Source organism: Pongo pygmaeus, chromosome 6 (genome assembly GCF_028885625.2).
Source record: "Pongo pygmaeus isolate AG05252 chromosome 6, NHGRI_mPonPyg2-v2.0_pri, whole genome shotgun sequence".
NCBI lineage: Eukaryota > Metazoa > Chordata > Mammalia > Primates > Hominidae > Pongo > Pongo pygmaeus.
This window is the reverse complement of record NC_072379.2, coordinates 70157683-70175196: the sequence shown is the minus strand read 5'-3', so window position 1 is coordinate 70175196 and position 17514 is coordinate 70157683. Positions and strand designations below refer to the sequence as shown.

General features: G+C 42.1%; 1 protein-coding gene and 1 pseudogene across 2 annotated transcripts in view; one reads left to right on the top strand and one right to left on the bottom strand.

The window, feature by feature from the left end:
- LRRC72 (leucine rich repeat containing 72) overlaps positions 1 to 13412 on the top strand; it is a 55546-nt gene extending 42134 nt beyond the window's left edge. Inside the window, exons 8-9 of one of the 2 annotated variants that reach the window (XM_054494939.1) lie at positions 10217 to 10244; positions 11440 to 13412. In XM_054494939.1, the coding sequence (XP_054350914.1) occupies positions 10217 to 10244; positions 11440 to 11605 (194 nt within the window). In that variant the 3' untranslated portion in view covers positions 11606 to 13412. The remainder of the gene's footprint in view (positions 1 to 10216; positions 10245 to 11439) is intronic. The other variant, XM_054494940.2, reaches the window with a different exon arrangement.
- Positions 13413 to 13844: 432 nt separating this feature from the next.
- LOC129041552 (ataxin-2-like protein) lies at positions 13845 to 16875 on the bottom strand (annotated as a pseudogene).
- Positions 16876 to 17514: the final 639 nt, after the last annotated feature.

The following is a 17514-nucleotide window of genomic DNA, read 5'->3' as shown; positions in this document are numbered from 1 at the left end:
GACAACATGGCAAAACCCAGTCTCTACTAAAAATGCAAAAATTATCTGGGAGCAGTGATGGCACCTGTAATTCCAGCTACTTGGGAGGCTGAGGCAGGAGAATCGCTTGCACCTGGGAGGTGGAGTTTGCAGCGAGCCGAGATCATGCCATTGCACTCCAGCCTGGGCAACAGAGGGAGATTCCATCTCAAAAAAGAAAAGAAAAAAAAAAAGAATTTACATAAGCCTCTTGGAAGCACAGTTCATTGATTCCAGAGGCCCAAAGCTACGAGTTCATTGGTGGAGATTCTGTTACTAGGCAAATGTTCTTTTGAGAGGATCTTATCTGAATTGTTGAGTCCTAAAGAATGTATAGTGATAAACCTGGTCATAGAAATGTGTGCATACATGAGAAATGTAGATCATGACAAACATGAGTTGTGTGTAGGACACAAAATAATGTATTGTGGGGGTTATTTTGGAATGCCCTTGAGACAGGTCTTATCAGACATGCAAGCGTGAGGTCTCCTCCTTACTGCCTTCTGGCTCCAATTTGTTTGATTCTGACAAGAGTGATTTCATCCTGGTATCTGCAACTTTCACACTTTTAAATAATTTAGACTGAAAGTTTAAAAATAAGAACATTTTCCTGTTTAACCATAATGCCACTCTGACACCTTAGAAAAAAACTGATTTGTTTATATTATTTAAAATATAACTCGCCAGGCGTGGTGGCTCATACCTGAAATCCCAGCACTTTGGGAGGGCTAGGCGGGCGGATCACCTGAGGTCAGGAGTTTGAGACCAGCCTGGCCAACATGACAAAACCCCATCTCTACCAAAAAATATAAAAATTAGCTGGGTTTGGTGGCGAGCACCTGTAATCCCAGCTACTCAGGAGGCTGAGGTATGAGAATCGCTTGAACCCAGGAGGTGGAGGTTGCAGTGAGCCGAGATCACACCACTGCACTCCAATAGAATGAGACCCTCTCTCAAAACAAACAAACAAACAAACAAAAAACCCATATTCACATTTTCTCAATTGTTCCAAGAAGGTTTCTACAGTGCTTTTTCAAACCAGAATCTAGTCAAGATTCACAATTAGATTTGTTATGCTCTTCAGTGTCTTTTAATTTAGAATAGATTCCCTGGTTTTTGTTTCTGTTTTTTTTTTTTTTCCATGACTTTTTGAAGAGACCAGGCCAGTTATACTGTAGAATGCCTCAATTTTAAATTACTTCCTTAAGGTGTCATTCGATTTGTTCCTTTATTCCTAGTATTTCCCATAGAATGAAAGTAACATCCATAGGATATGTTGTAGGTGCAGAGGAGCATAGTGTAAAGCAGTGGCTTTCAGAGTGTAAAACAAAAATGAAATTCTAAGGCCCCTCAATCATCTGAATGACCCCTCCTCTTGGCCAAGAGCATTCCAAGTTAACCTGAAAAATTTGTTCAGGCTGTGAGGGAAGTGGGCTCCGGACATGCCTCCTTATACCCTCCTCCCTTTTGGAATTCAGGAAAAGCCAACCAGCATTAACATAAACACAGATATTAAGTCTGATAAATATTTACAGTTGTGGTGGCCGGCAAGATGGCCGAATAGGAACAGCTCCAGTCGGCAGCTCTGAGCGAGATCAACACAGAAGGCGAGTGATTTCTGCATTTCCAACCGAGGTAACTGGCTTACCTCATTGAGACTGGTTAGACAGTGGGTAGAGCCCACGGAGGGACAGCCAAAGCAGAATGGGGTGTCACCTCACCCAGGAAGTGCAAGGGGTTGGGGAACTCCCTCCCCTATCCAAGCGAAGCCATGAGGGACTGTGCCTTGGGGAACAGAGCTATCCGGCCCAGATACTACACTTTTCCCATGGTCTTCACAACCCTCAGACTAGAACATTCCCTTGGGTGCCTACACCACCAGGGCCCTGGGTTTCAAGCACAAAACTGGGCGGCCATTTGGGCAGACACCGAGTTAGATGCAGGAGGTCTTTTTTCATACCCCAGTGGAACCTGGAATGCCAGAGAGACTGAACTGTTCACTCCCCTGGAAAGGAGGCTGAAGCCAAGGAGCCAAGTGGTCTAGCTCAGCAGATCCCACCCCCACAGAGCCCAGCAAGCCAAGACCCACGGGCTTGAAATTCTCCTTGCCAGCACAACAGTCTGAAGTCGACCTGGGTCGCTCGAGTAGGTGGGTTTCCCCTCACAGTGTAAACAAAGCCGCCAGGAAGTTCAAACTTCAGGGCTAAACCAGGAAGAACTCAAATCCCTGAATAGACCAATAACAAGTTCTGAAATTGAGGCAGTAATTAATGGCCTGCCAACCACAAAAGCCCAGGACCAGACGGATTCACAGCTGAGTTCTACCACAGGTACAAAGAGGAGCTGGTACCATTCCTTCTGGAACTATTTTAAACCATAGAAAAAGAGGAACTCCACCCTAACTCATTTTATGAGGCCAGCATCATCCTGATACCAAAACCTGGCAGAGACACAACAACAAAAAATTCCAGGCCAATATCCCTGACGAACGTCAATGCAAAAATCCTCAATAAAATACTGGCAAACTGAATCCAGCAGCACACCAAAAAGCTTATCCACCATGATCAAGTCAGCTTCATCCCTGGGATGCAAGGCTGGTTCAACATATGCAAATCAATAAATCAATAAATGTAATCCATCGCATAAACAGAACCAACGACAAAAACCACATGATTATCTCAATAGATGCAGAAAGGCCTTTGATAAAATTCAACACCCCTTCATGCTAAAAATCCTCAATAAACTAGGCATTGAAGGAACATATATCAAAATAATAAGAGCTATTTATGACAGACCCACAGCCAATATCATACTGAATGGGCAAAAACTGGAAGCATTCCCTTTGAAAACTGGCACAAGACAAGGATGCCCTCTCTCACCACTCCTATTCAACATAGTATTGAAAGTTCTGGCCAGGGCAGTCAGGCAAGAGAAAGAAATAAAGTGTATACAAATAGGAAGAGAGGAAGTCAAACTGTCTATGTTTGCAGATGACATGATTGCATATTTAGAAAACCCCATTGTCTCAGCCCAAAATCTCCTTAAGCTGATAAACAACTTCAGCAAAGTCTCAGGACACAAAACCAATGTGCAAAAACCACAAGCATTCCTGTACACCAATAATAGACAAACAGAGAGCCAAATCATGAGTGAACTCCCATTCGCAATTGCTACAAAGAGAATAAAATACCTAGGAATACAAATTATAAGGGATGTGAATGACCTCTTCAAGGAGAACTATAAACCACTGCTCAAGGAAATAAGAGAAGATACAAACAAATGGAAAAACATTCCAGGTTCATGGATAGGAAGAATCAACATTGTGAAAATGGCCATACTGCCCAAAGTAATTTACAGATTCAATGCTATACTCATCAAGCTACCATTGACTTTCTTCACAGAATTGGAAAAAACTACTTTAAAGTTCATATGGAACCAAAAAAGAGCCTGTATAGCCAAGACAATTGTAAGCAAAAAGAACAAAGCTGGAGGCAACACACTACCTGATTTCAAACTATACGACAAGCCTACAGTAACCAAAACAGCATGGTACTTGTACCAAAACAGATATATAGACCAATGTAACAGAACAGAGGCCTCAGAAATAATGCCACACATCTACAACCATCTGATCTTTGACAAACCTGACAAAAACAAGCAATGGGGAAAGGATTCCCTATTTAATAAGTGGTGTTGGGAAAACTGGCTAGCCATATGCAGAAAACTGAAACTGGACCTCTTCCTTACACTTTATACAAAAATTAACTCAAGATGGATTAAAGACTTAAATGTGAGACCTAAAACCATGAAACCGTAAAAGAAAACCTAGGCAATACCATTCAGGATGTAGGCATGGGCAAAGACTTCATGACTAAAACACCAAAAGCAATAGAAACAAAAGCCAATATTGACAAATGGGATCTAATTAAACTAAAGAGCTTCTGCACAGCAAAAGAAACTGTCATCAGAGTGAACAGGCAACCTACAGAATAGGAGAAAATTTTTGCAATCCATCCATCTGACGAAGGGCTAATCTCCGGAATCTACAAGGAACTTAAACAAATTTACAAGAAAAACACAACCTCATCAAAAAGTGAGTGAAGCATATGAACAGGCACTGCTCAAAAGAAAACATTTATGTGGCCAACAAACATATGAAAAAAAGCTCATCATCACTGGTTATTAGAGAAATGCAAATAAAAACAACAATGAGATACCATCTCACACCAGTTAGAATGGCAATCATTAAAAAGTCAGGAAACAACAGATACTGGAGAGGATATGGAGAAATAGGAATGCTTTTACACTCTTGGGGCAGTGTAAATTAGTTCAACCATTGTGGAAGACATGTGGCGATTCCTCAAGGATCTAGAACCAGAAATACAATTTGACCCAGCAATCCCATCACTGGGTATATACCCAAAGGATTATAAATCATTCTACTATAAAGACACATGCACACTTATGTTTATTGCAGCACTATTTACAATAGCAGACTTGGAACCAACCCAAATGCCCATCAATGATAGACTGGATAAAGAAAATGTGGCACATATACACCATGGAATACTATGCAGCCATAAAAAAGGATGAGTTCATGTCCTTTGCAGGGACATGGATGAAGGTGGAAACCATCATTCTGAGTAAACTAACACAGGAACAAAAAACCAAACACTACATGTTCTCACTCATAAGTGGGAGTTGAACAATGAGAACACATGGACACAAGGAGAGGAACATCACACACTGGGGCCTGTTGGGGGCTGGGGGGCTTGGGGAGGGATAGCATTAGGAGAAATACCTAAAGTAACTGACGGGTTGATGGGTGCAGCAAACCATCATGGCACATGTGTACCTATGTAACAAACCTGCATGTTCTGCACATATGTCCTAAAACTTAAGGTATAATAAAATATATATATATATATTTTATACTTGTCTAACTCATCAGGCATGGTGGCTCACGCTTGTAATCCCAGCACTTTGGGAGGCCAAGGCAGGCAGATCATTTGAGGTCAGGAGTTTCAGACCAGCCTGGCCAATATGGTTAAACCCCGTCTCTACTAAAAACACAAACTTAGCCAGGCATGATGGTGGGCACCTGTAATTCCAGTTGCTTGGGAGGCTGAGGCAGGAGAATCGGTTGGACCTGGGAGTTGGAGGTTGCAGTGAGCTGAGATTGCATCACTGCACTTTAGCCTGGGTGACAGAGTAAGACTCTGTCTCAGAAAAAGAAAGAAAAGGAGGGAGGGAGGGAGCAGGCTGTGACCCAACCACCTTGGGCACATGTTCTCAGGATCTCCTGAGGGCTGTGTTGATAGGCCATTGGTCACTCATATTTGGCTCAGAATAAATCCCTTCAAATATTTTACAGAGTTTGACTCTTTTCATCAACAAGGGTATGGTCCCCAATCCAGCAGCATCAATATCACTTAGAAACTTGTTACCAATTCTTGCCCCAAACCAGATTTACTAAACTAGAAACAAGGGTGGGACCTGAGAAGCTGTGTTTTATAAAGCCCTTCAGATGATTCTGATGTACACTCAAGTCAGAGATCAATCAATAGAGAGGTGGCAGTACCAGTGTGGGATTAGACTCCCTTGGGTTTGAATACCAGATCTGCTAATAATTATAAGTTTTATTTTGGACATTTGCTTTAGATTTCTGATTTTTAAAATAAGTATAATATCTTGCTTTGACTGTTATGCTTGATATGTAAAACATTGAGATACTTGATCTGACACATACCAAGTGTATAATAAGTTGAACTATTGTGTTAATCAGCCACTTCCTTGGTTTATGTAAAAGTCCTTCCTTTTACTTCATGTGAGAGGTGATGGCCCAAATGGAATGTTATTGGAGTAGACCATGCTGTGGTAGGAAAGGAGTCTTTAGATAGAAAATCTCCCCTCTTAAAAACAGCTAATGCACACAATAACAAACAATGCAAGGTCAGCCCCCACAATCTATTTTTCAGTGCTATAATTATTATTGGTGTGATCCCTACCTTTAGGGATCTACATTATATCTTTTGTTTAACCAGATTGCTGAAAGAACTATAATCCTTTTTAAATTCTCTTTACTCCTTTTCATATTGAAACTCCAAAAACAAAATCAGGAGCAGAAAAGATAGGGAGAGTATTTTATTGCATTTGAAACTTTTTCTTCTTAATTAACAGATATGTCGACTAAAGCCTCTAATAATCGATAGGAAAATTATTATAAATCTACTCATTTTCCACAAAAGGCCGCTATATCATAACAACTAAAAAGTATTTTTAGCCCAGAGTATGGCTTATTTTAGCATATCTTAATTAAGCAAACATTTGTAATAAAACTAATAAAACACACTATGTAAATTTTTAAAATTTATCCGTATAGTTTTGCAGCTTCTATATTTGTTTTGTTATAAAACTTACCTAATGGTGACGTTCTAAAAAATTATTAGAGTAATTCTAAGAGAAATATGAATTAGTTTATTGGAAAGAAACTACACTTAAAAATTTTTATGAGGCAATTGTAAAGCCACATTTTGATTTTATTACCCTTAATCTGAAGTTGAGAAAGAAACCAATTATATTTCTAATATCTTGAGAAGCAAGATCAATTTTAAGTTTTCTTCAAGTCCCATCTATCAGTCTTTATTAAATAAGTATGGTTAAAAGGGTTGCACCAATTTTCATTACTGTCTCTGGGTTGTATTGCATGATAGCCAATATTCTCAGAACCAAAACACTTTGGGCTTCTACCTGGCTTTAAGAAACTGATTTGCAGATTTTTCACCAATTACCTATATCTAAATATAGAAAGACATTAAGGGGTATTTAAAATAAAATACCAACAAGCTTTTAAAATGTCCATTAGTGGTCCAAAAGTGAAGCTGCCAGATTTCCACCATGTTTGCTCAAGATAGAGCTCCAGGTGCTGAGCCCAAGCTGGGATATAGTGTTGCAGAGCCTGGGCCTGGCAGGTGAGGCATGTACTACTTGGGAAGACAGAAGGGTAAGGCCAAAAAGGAAGACCAGGCAGACTATTTAACAAACAGCAATTCACCAAAGAGTGCACCAGTACAGACAAGGCAGGACAGAATCCAGAGAAAACAGATAAGTGAAAGTTATGAGCTGGGAGATCAACGGCTCAGGAAATCAAGTCTTGAAGACATTTCTGACTTTGGGTAGCTATGACATACCAGGCACACCCAGAAGAGTAAATGCCAACTGCTACCTATGCATGAAGGTTCAGGTAGGTATTAGAGGTCAATGTGAGATCTAGAGATTGTTTGGCATAGGGCTGAGCAATTGAGGGAGTTGTGTACAAGAAGAATTTGTGAAGGCAAAAAATCAGCAGTCAACAGAGCTTCCATGTTGCATAACTCCAGTGGACACTCTTTGCACAGAAAACATTTACTGAGGTCCCCCTAGAATTGTGCCATAAAGTAGCCCTGGGCCAAAGAGATAAACTAGAATTACTTTCTAAGGGAGACACCATATACAAAAAGAGATTCCAGAGAGATTGAATATCTAAATGTAAATGAAATCAAAAAGCACTGGAAGAAAATACTTTCATAATCCCAAAGTGAAGGCCAATCAAAGCCTCACACAAAACCCAGAGGCCATCAAAGAGAAATGTTGACAGATTTAACTACATAAAAATGAAAAACAATTACATGTATCCCATAAATATGTACAACTAGTATGTATCCATAATAATTAAAAATAAGCATCATATAGGAAGAAAATTAAAATGCAAGATTGGAGGAAGTCTTTATAACATATATAATAGGCAAAAGTTAACACCCATAATTTCTAAAGGACATCTCTAAGTCAATTTAAAAATCTCAGTAGAAAACAAAATAAATGACATGGACAAGACATATATAGAAAGAAAGAAATGTAAATAATGATCAGCTTCACTAATGATCAAATAAGTGGAAATCAAAACAATGAGATACCATTTTCATCCAACAAGTAGGCGGAAGTTTTAAAGGGTTGTTAAAGATGAGGGGGGAACAAGCACAATTCATGTTATTGAGGGGAATGTAAACTCGTTCAACTCTCTTGGATGACCATATGGCAGTGTCCACCAACATATAAAATGTGCAAACCATTTGACACAGCGACTAAATTCGATCTCTCCCCTACAGAAGTGCTTGCACATATGGACAAAGAAAAAATATATAGGTATAAGACTGCATGTTGCAACATTTTTTGTAATAGCAAAAGTAGTAGAAACAATTTAAATGGTCATTCATAGGAGAATGTTAAATAGACTATGGCACATTTGTATAATACAAACTATTCCATTATAGAATTAATCCATAATATATTTGGAGGTATTAAAAACACCTTGGCAAGACAGGCAGATCACCTGATGTCAGAAGTTTGAGACCAGCCTGGCTAACATGGTGAAACCCCGTCTCTATTAAAAATACAAAAATTAGCCGGGCGTGGTAGCAGGCGCCTGTAATCCCAGCTACTCAGGAGGCTAAGGCAGGAGAATTGCTTGAACCCCGGAGGCAGAGGTTGCAGTGAGGCAGAGGTTGCAGTGAGCCGAGATCGTGCCACTGCACTCCAGCCTGGGCAACAGAGTGAGACTCCATCTCAAACAAAAACAAAAACGAAAACAAAAAACAAAACCACACACATTGAAAAAATAGTATACTATGAGTATACTATGAGTAATAACAAAATTAGAATTTTGTCAACAAACAAATCTCTATGTATATGCACATGTATATGTATGAGTATATGTGTGACATATAGGCTGGAAACATACATACAAAACTTTTAATAGTGATACTTAATAGTAATAAGAGGAAGTGGAAATTTCCCTTTTACTCACTATTTTCTTTATTGTTTATATTCATTGTAAGTAAAGTATGTGCTTTTTGTAATTAAAAATGTAGAAGAGAACAGGGAAATCCTGTCATTTTTTGACAATATGGATGACACTGGAGAGCGTTATACTAAATGAAATAAGACAGACACAGAAGAACAAATACTGCATGATCTCACTTATATATGGAATCTAAAATAGTCAAACTCATAGAAGCAGAGAGTAGAATGGTGGTTGCCAGGTGCTGTGGGGAAGGGGAAATGGGGAGATGTTAGTCAAAAGGTACAAAGTTTAAATTATATTACACAAATGAATAAATTCTAAAGATCTTATATGATGTGACTATAGTTAGCCGTATTGTATACTTGAAGTTTACTAAGAGAGTAGATCTCAAGTGTTCTCACCACGTATACACAAAAAATGGCAACTGTCTGGCTGATGAATATGTTAATTAGATTGAGTGTGGTGATTATTTCACAATGAATACGTATATTAAAACATCAAGTCGTACACCTTAAATAGATACAGTTTTTATTTGTCAATTATACCACTAAAGCTGGGAGGAAAATGTAGAAAAAGAAAGAGCCTAGGATGATCAGAAACTCACAAGAGACTTTCGTTAGCCACTTGTGAAGGGAATAATGCTATGAATTCAAAGGCAGAGAGGCTTTGTGGTCGCTGCTGCTTGTGGAATGGCAAGAGCTGATACTGTGGGCTTCACTGGCACAACAGGTGCTAGTAAAATCCATCTCTGTACGGGCCCTAGGCTTTCTGGAGGGAAATCAACAAAGCAGTGACAGTCTCTGGAAGACACCGTAAGAAATCCAGGTTTTGAGGACTAGTCTTGGAGCTTCAAAGCTAGGAAGATCTAGATTCTTGTGATCTAGTATTTGTTTATTCCGTTTCTTTAAAGTTAATGCTAAGAATCCAAATGGTTGAAATGTTCCTAAATATTTCTCCTCATTTGGACTGTTAGTCCATTTATAGATGCATGCGCCTTTCAGAAGAAAAGGGATAGGTTTCTGCATATCAGCCTCAATATCTTAATTATAAAAATTCCCACTTGGATTCCATTGGTACATTATAAATTGACTAAGCTTTCTGTTCTCAGGGTTTTGAGATTTGTATTGTATTTAAAAAATTTGCCCCAAAACCTAAGGCAAAACCCACTATATCTAAGAGAAAGTTTTGCTTTGGAGTTAGATAAAAAGGCATTTTTGACAGATTGAACTATTTGTGTAAAGGATAACTTGAAAACAGAAAGCCCTGCTTTATACTTTTCCTTTATAGCATTGTTCCACTGTTTTTAAATGCTGGATAAATATTTTAAAATACTAACTGTAAAACGTATTTTTTTTTTAGATTTTGCATTTGCAAATAATGTAGACAAGTAAGTAATTTTATCTATACTTTTATTATCATATTATTTCATAATTGTGTTGTCCCTTTAAATCATCTCCATTTCCTAAAATAGATTTCAATGAATTAAAAAATGACTCACTCTTCAATAGATGAGAAAAATTGCTAGGTCTTTCTGTGATAAATGAGTTCAAGCTCTGTATTCATATTGACATATTTGGGCTTTTAATATTACTATCAAAATCCCAAATAAGTAAAAAGATAATTTGATGCTTAAAAAAATAAAAAGCCGAGCTCAGTGGCTCATGCCTGTAATCCCTGCACTTTGGGAGGCCAAGGTGGGTGGATCACCTCAGGTCAGGAGTTCGAGACCAGCCTTGCCAACATGGTGAAAACCCGCCTCTACTAAAAATACAAAATATTGTCCGGGCATGGTGGCAGGCGCCTATAATCCCAGCTACTCAGGAGACTGAGGCAGAAGAATCTCTTGAACCCAGGAGGCAGAAGTTGCAGTGAGCCTAAATCACGCCACTGCACTCCAGCCTGGGCGACAGAGTGAGACTCTGTTTCAAAAAAAAAAAAAAAAAAACCTTAACTATTAGCTATTCTGAAAGTGGGGCTTTACATTCCTTGTTTAGCTATTCTCTAAATATGTTCAGTCACAGCAGTTATCATGTAGATTAACATTTTATATTCATTGGAATTTACATTTCCAAAAGCAAGCACCTCACTAATACTATGGAAGACTTTTCAAATTGATGAGTACTGATGAATTTAGAGTCATCATTCGTTTTTTATTTTTTCACTTAAGATGTTTTTCTTTGGATACAGTATTGAATATTATCTCCATGTAGATTTATAAAATATGGCATAATGTAGAAAAAAACTTAGCAATACAATGAACTTACAATAATAATATGCATATATCTATAAATATTTTAACCATCTCATTTAACATGACTGCATGAGTATGTGAGACCTAAACTGTAACAGTTGATCCCCAAATATGTTCAGATACTTTATTTATAAAATAAACAAAATATACAATAAAAATAGTGTCACTTAGCCTGAAAGTCATTTGTCAGTGGAGCCCGCAAATTATTTGTTAGTGGTACTATATTACAAATAACACAGAAAAACATGGCAATTCATTTGAACAAAAATTTCATTTTGGAAAATTTTCATTTTTGATTGCTTTTTTTCTGACATAATTGCTTTTTTTGCAGAACCGTGTTTGATGACCCAGAAGATGCTGTTTTTGTGAGGTCCATGAAGAGATCAGTGATGACTTTTTCATCTATGAACTGGGACACAGTTCCAACACGAGAGGAAAGATACCTTGAAGAGGAAGGCACAGAGCCAGCTCAAATGCTCACAGTTACACTGAGATAAGCCCTGGTATTTCTAGAAATCTTAGTGGTTTTCAGTTGTATATTAAACTTCCCTGTGACTTAGCATATGACATACTTACGATGATATTATTTGAGATATTTAAATGTAAACAGAAACATCAATAATGAAAAGTAATTCCTACGTTTTAGATTTTTAAATGTAAAGTTGTTTAAGTAAAATTGTATACAGAAATGTATAAAATTCATAAGTGTTCAGTTCAATGAATTTTCAAAAATTGAACATGTTTATGTAACTGGCATGCTAGATCAAGAAATAGAACATTGTCTGGACTCTGAAAGCTCCCTGCTTCCTGCACCAGTCACTACTCACCCTTCCAAAGTAATCATTGTCCTGATTTCTAGACAATAAATTAACCATGTCTGATTTCAAAAGGCATATAAATGGAATCATAGAAGATGAATATTTTGTGTCTGGCTTTTTTCACTTGACGTTGTAAGATTCATCCATGTTGTTGCTAGAAGCAATGATTCTATCATTCTTACTGCTATATAATATTTCATTGTAAGACTATAACACAATTAATTTATCTAGTGTACTATTTTTGACTCTTATCCCTGGAAATATTTGCCAGTTCTGGCTAACGGTCTGGGTTTGGTGTAGCCAGAAACTTGCTCCTCAGGGAAAAAAAAAATCCAAATGCTTTTAGCAGTTGCCTAGTACTGAGTGACAAAAGTGGACATTGAAGGTAACTCAAATTCATTACTGGTTTTCCCTAAGGAGATAGATAAAAGGCTTACAAAGGGTAGAGTGACATCTCCCTCTAGCTGATGGTGCTTGGGAAACACAGACACACTGTAGAAGTGGACTGGCATCAAAATAGGCAGGAGATGAAGGCCTAGAAGGAGAATCTACAGCCTCCATTCACCTGTGGGCACTTATCATTCTTTGCATGGCCAGAGTCTAAAAATTCAGATATGTTCCCTGGAAAAAGGTTGCAGCTAGAATAAAGAAAAAGCAAAGATTTGACCATTCATGTAGGTGAGTGGCTGGTATCATGACAAAAGTAGTTGTGTGTGGCTTCCAAGATTAGGTGATAGAAAGAATTGAGGCATTCCCTTGCTCGGGCTTGGGCAATAATCCAAAAGACAAAAGACATAGTCCCAAAAATGTAATTCTGGAAAAAATAATTTTAAAAAAAATTAAAAGACATTTGTTTACATTTTTTAAAATGGATTTGTTTGAGAAACATTATATCTACAGAACATTTTATAGGCCACTTTATACAATAAAATAGGCAATAATGACATATACATTTTTGCAAGCATAAGCACTCAGGTATACTAATGACAGTTGCACAGGTATAACAGTTATGAGTCGACAAACCATATTCATAAAGACATAGGTCAAAAAGCAAAATGTATATCACAAATGCAGACATACAAAAAGGACATCCATTCATTTATTGAGGAAGTTTCAATGTTTTCATGCACACACACACAAAGCTTACACACAAAATCAGTGTTGCAATAATGTACTTTTGTGAAGTCAGATTTGTGAAAAATGTATAAAACAAATTATAACTCTAAGTCTTGACATAATTCCCGTATTGGAAATGGAGGTATAAGTTAGCACATTACAAAAAGTAATGCTCACAATTTAAAATCGTGGACAAAAAACTAAAAAGACAATTGTACATATGAAAAAGTATATTATGGGAATAAGTTATAAGCTATTGGGATGAAGTAGGCCATAAGAGTTGGCTGACTTTCACAATTATTTAAAATTTTGTTTATTTATTCATTTTTAATATTTTTATGTAATAAAAAGTAAAAGTTCTTGTCCAGTCATCCTCATGGGGCATCTGTCTGTCTCTCACACAGGTCACTCAAGTTAATGGGAAATAAAGAACAGGGGGCCTAAGTCTCAGGTTATAAATAATAGAAAATAAAAGATCTTCTGTGTCCAGAAGGGAAATAGATGAGAGGATGGGAGGGCAATACTGGGTGGGGACAGGCAGGGGCAGAGCAGGAACCCCCCCCCGCCACTGGACCCTGGCACTGCCCTCTGTGAGGCCCCTCCTATTCGAGGTGCTTGGCAGGAATTCCCCATCTCCCCTGGGGAAAGGGGGGATGGGAAGCTGGGAGTAGTCCGAGCTGCTGGGGGAAGAGACATAGATCACTCTTCCCTCCACTCATGGAGGTCTCAGATCGGGGCTAGGAAAATCTTCAGGTCCCCGGTGGGGTGGAAGGGGAGCTGCTGGGAGGGATAAGATTGAACTCTACCAGTAAGTCAGGAGACAGTCGGGGTCACTGAGAGCTTGGAGGTGTCCAATGTAGGGGTAGGGTGAGGATGTGGAGGCTGAGAATGCAGGTACCCCACTCTGGGCACTGCGCTTTGCGCGGGGAGGGCCCATGACTCTGGGGTGGGTGCAGCAGCATCACCTGGAGCGAGTGGGGAGCCCCAGGGTGAGGGGGCGGGGCTGCCGTGATTCCGGTTTGGACGTGGGCCTGGGGAACATGGGCCACGTTGGTGAAGCCGTGGGGCAGCTGCTGGTGGTGGATGGCATACACAGTGGCTGGCTGGGGGAAACCGCTCTGAGGGGACTGGGCAGAAGGTCTCGGTGGCAGAGAGGGCAGCATGCCTGTCAGGGCCCCTGGGTGGTACAGATTCTGCTGTGGCTGTCCACTGTCCAGGTGTGGAGCCACCCCCGCCTGATGCTGGACAGGACTGGGGGCTGCAGGCTGGTTCCCAGCAGGCGTGATAGCCTGCTGCGGCTGGTGGGCATGAAACTGTGTGGCACAGTGTGGGTAAGCCTGGTGAACAGTGACATAAAGGGCTTGGGGGGTGGGCTGCTCCGCAGAAGGGTACTGAGGGGTGGAGGATGACATGATGACCTGGAGATGGCTGCCCGACGTCAGCATGCGTGGGTTGCTTTGAAGCATGGGGGCAAACACCGGCTGTGAGGGATAGTGGGCCACAGGCTGCATCATGGCAGGTGGGCCTGGGAGCTGCTGAGGGTGGTAGGGGATGTAGGAAGAATAGGGCATGGCAGCCACCAGAGGTGGGCCGGCAGCCACCGCAGTGGGGCTGAGGGAGCAGGGAGCAGGGAGCAGAGCTGTGGGAGCAGGGAGCCTTTTGCTCCCCAGTACTTGCCCTGCTGCCCAGACATTGAATTGGATACAGGATACAGATACATCTGAGGTGCCTGCACAGCTGGTCCCATGTGGATCTGAGGTGTGTAGGAGATGTACTGGGGGCTGTATAGCCCACTCTGGCCTGCCATCAGCACTGGGATGGAGGGAGTTGAATGAGTCTGAGGCCCTGGAGAAGTTGGGGTACTGGTGGATTTATTCACAGACAGCAGAGGCTTTGTGGGATTGAACTCCTTGGTATTGGTGTTCAACATTGATTTCTTGTTCAGCAATAGGGCCCTCATCCTTGTCTTCTCCTTTGATGAGGCCAAAGCGGGGGCTGCCTGTTTGGCTTGGGCAAGGTGGTGGGGGTGGCTCTGGCCCCTCGGTGCCTCCTGCTGGTGCCAGGGGTGGTTTGTCCTCCTTATCCCATACAGACTCTGTCTTGGAGGAGACGGTGGACCCCATGGGCTCTGAAGTCAACAGACCATCATCCTCCTTTCCTTTGGCCTCCTCCTTTAAGGTCCAGGGAGGAAAAGGATCCAGGCAGTTCTCAGGGGAACTACCGGGCTGAAGCTTAAACTGGGCCCCACACTTTCTCAGTTCTTCCAGTTGGAATAGTTTCTGTTCATTCTGAAGACCAGGGACTTTCCCAGCTATCTGAGCCAGCTACTGGGGCTCCAGGGTTCTCCCAGGTTCCTTGATAGAGAGTTCTTTTACATCTGTGGGGGCCAGGGAGATCTTTGGAGAAGCTGAGGAAATGGAGCCCATTCCAGGATCTGAGACCGATGAGGTCACAGAGATGGAGGCTGAAGAGGTTGGCACTGCCAAGCCGATGGGAGGCTCAGGACAGGAAGGTGAGATTGGGGTAGGGGCAGCAGACTTGGGAGAACTCGGGGGATACATCCAGCCCACTGCAGGAGGAGGAACAGAAGTTTCTCCGGAAGGCCTATTATTGGGCGAAGACAGAGTCTTGGCACCTCTCAGAGGCCTCTGTGCCTTTGGGGACATGTAGGAAGGGCCTCCATTGATACCACGGGCCTCAGAACCTGGGTCAGGATTGCTATTGTCCAGATGGTGAGGGCCACGAGGTGGCAAATTGCTAAGGCCAGGCCGACTGCCCAGAGGGCTGCTGCGTCAAACTCCTCCCCAGGGACCTTCCTGGACTCTTCGAGGCAGAGGGATGATATACTTCCCCTTCCTGGATGCCAAGCTGGGGCTCTCCCGCCCCGAGCCCTGCCGCTGGACCGCCCTGTGCTTCTCCTCTTCAGTGCGCCCATTGTCCCTCTCCATGGCGATCCGCAGGTGGTACTGCGGACTTGATTCAATCTCTGGAGCTAACTGGGCCGCACGCAGCTCTCACAGCTGAAACTCTTCCGAGTTGTCCTTTTCTAAGGGCACCGTATAAGGAGAAAGACTGCTGTCATAGGTGGTCTTCACACCGTAGTTCTCCTCATCGAACTTGAACATTTCATTGGGGTCCCATCCATTGGACATGTCGGACTCGAGGTGGTAGTTGTCGCTGTTGCTGTCACCCCGCTCCCAGCGCTGAAGCACCTTCTCTTTGTGTTCCCCATTCCCTTGGAGTTCATGGCGATGGCTGAATCGGTGAACTTGTCTTTAGTAGTGTAGTTCAAGTCAGCATTTCGGAAGTGAACAAGCATGACATCACTTGGCTTAAACACCATCGTGTCTACAATGTCCTCCCGACGAGGGCCACCTGCTGGCTCAGATGCTTTCTGGTGTACAATATCCTCTGCTAGTTCAAAATTTGAGCTCAGCGTCTTGAAGATACCCTCATAGGTGGTGCCATTTTTCACCTTTACATCACAAGTGGAGCCCACAACAGCTGTAAGGAAATGCAGCATTCTGGAATTGTTGTAGACGCCTTCAAACACAGGTGACTGTGGGGGTCCCTTTCCTGTGCTCTGTCCCCTGGCGCTGCCGATGGCAGCGGCTCCCAGCATCTCCTGGTGTTGCTACTGTGGTGGCGGCTGCGTCGTGTCGTCAAGATGCTGTCGGCTCCCCAACCGAGCCAGCTCCCCGCAGCCGAAGGCCCCAGACAGGCGGAGGAGGCTGCAGGAGGCCCCGGTGGAGCTGCGGCGGAGGCATGGCCTGTTGCGCAGGCGGCGGCTACTGGGGCTTGGACAGCTGTTGTGGCGGCTGAGGCTTCAACATGATAGCAGCGTCTGGAAGAGGAATTAAAAGGAAGGGAGGGAGAGAGGGGGCCGGGGCTGGGGCCCCACGGGAGAACATGGGAAGCGAGGGGGATCGGGAAGCCAGGCCTGCCATTGGCAGGCGGGGGGAGCCCCGACGTGTCGGGGGGTGGAGAGAACCCCTATTCTTAATTATATTTTGAAATGTTGATGCAGGATTTTTTTGCTCCTTAGTTCAGCTAAATCCAGGTTCTTGACTCACAACCAGGAAAAATTAGGCATGCAGACATGTTGAAAGGTGAGGAGGCCAGAATTTATTAAGTGAAAGGAAAGTTTTGAACAAAGAGGGCTCATGCACGCAGGTTTCCACCTCACAAATTGAATGCCAGGCCACAACACATGAGTTGAAGAGGTCAGGCTCCTCCCACGCGTAAGGCGCGAATTCCTGGTGGCTCCACCCTATTCCGCCAGTGCATTTGGGCCTCCAGTCCCTTGTGGGCATGCCCAGGCAAGACCCTGTGCAGGTTCCCTTATCTGCACAAAAACATCTGGCGTAAATACTTGGGAGCAGAGATTCTCCAGGGACCCTTCCTTATCTGCATAGGCATTTGTCTGCCTCCGACATCTATCAGTATTGCATCTTGATGAATAGCTGTTTTTT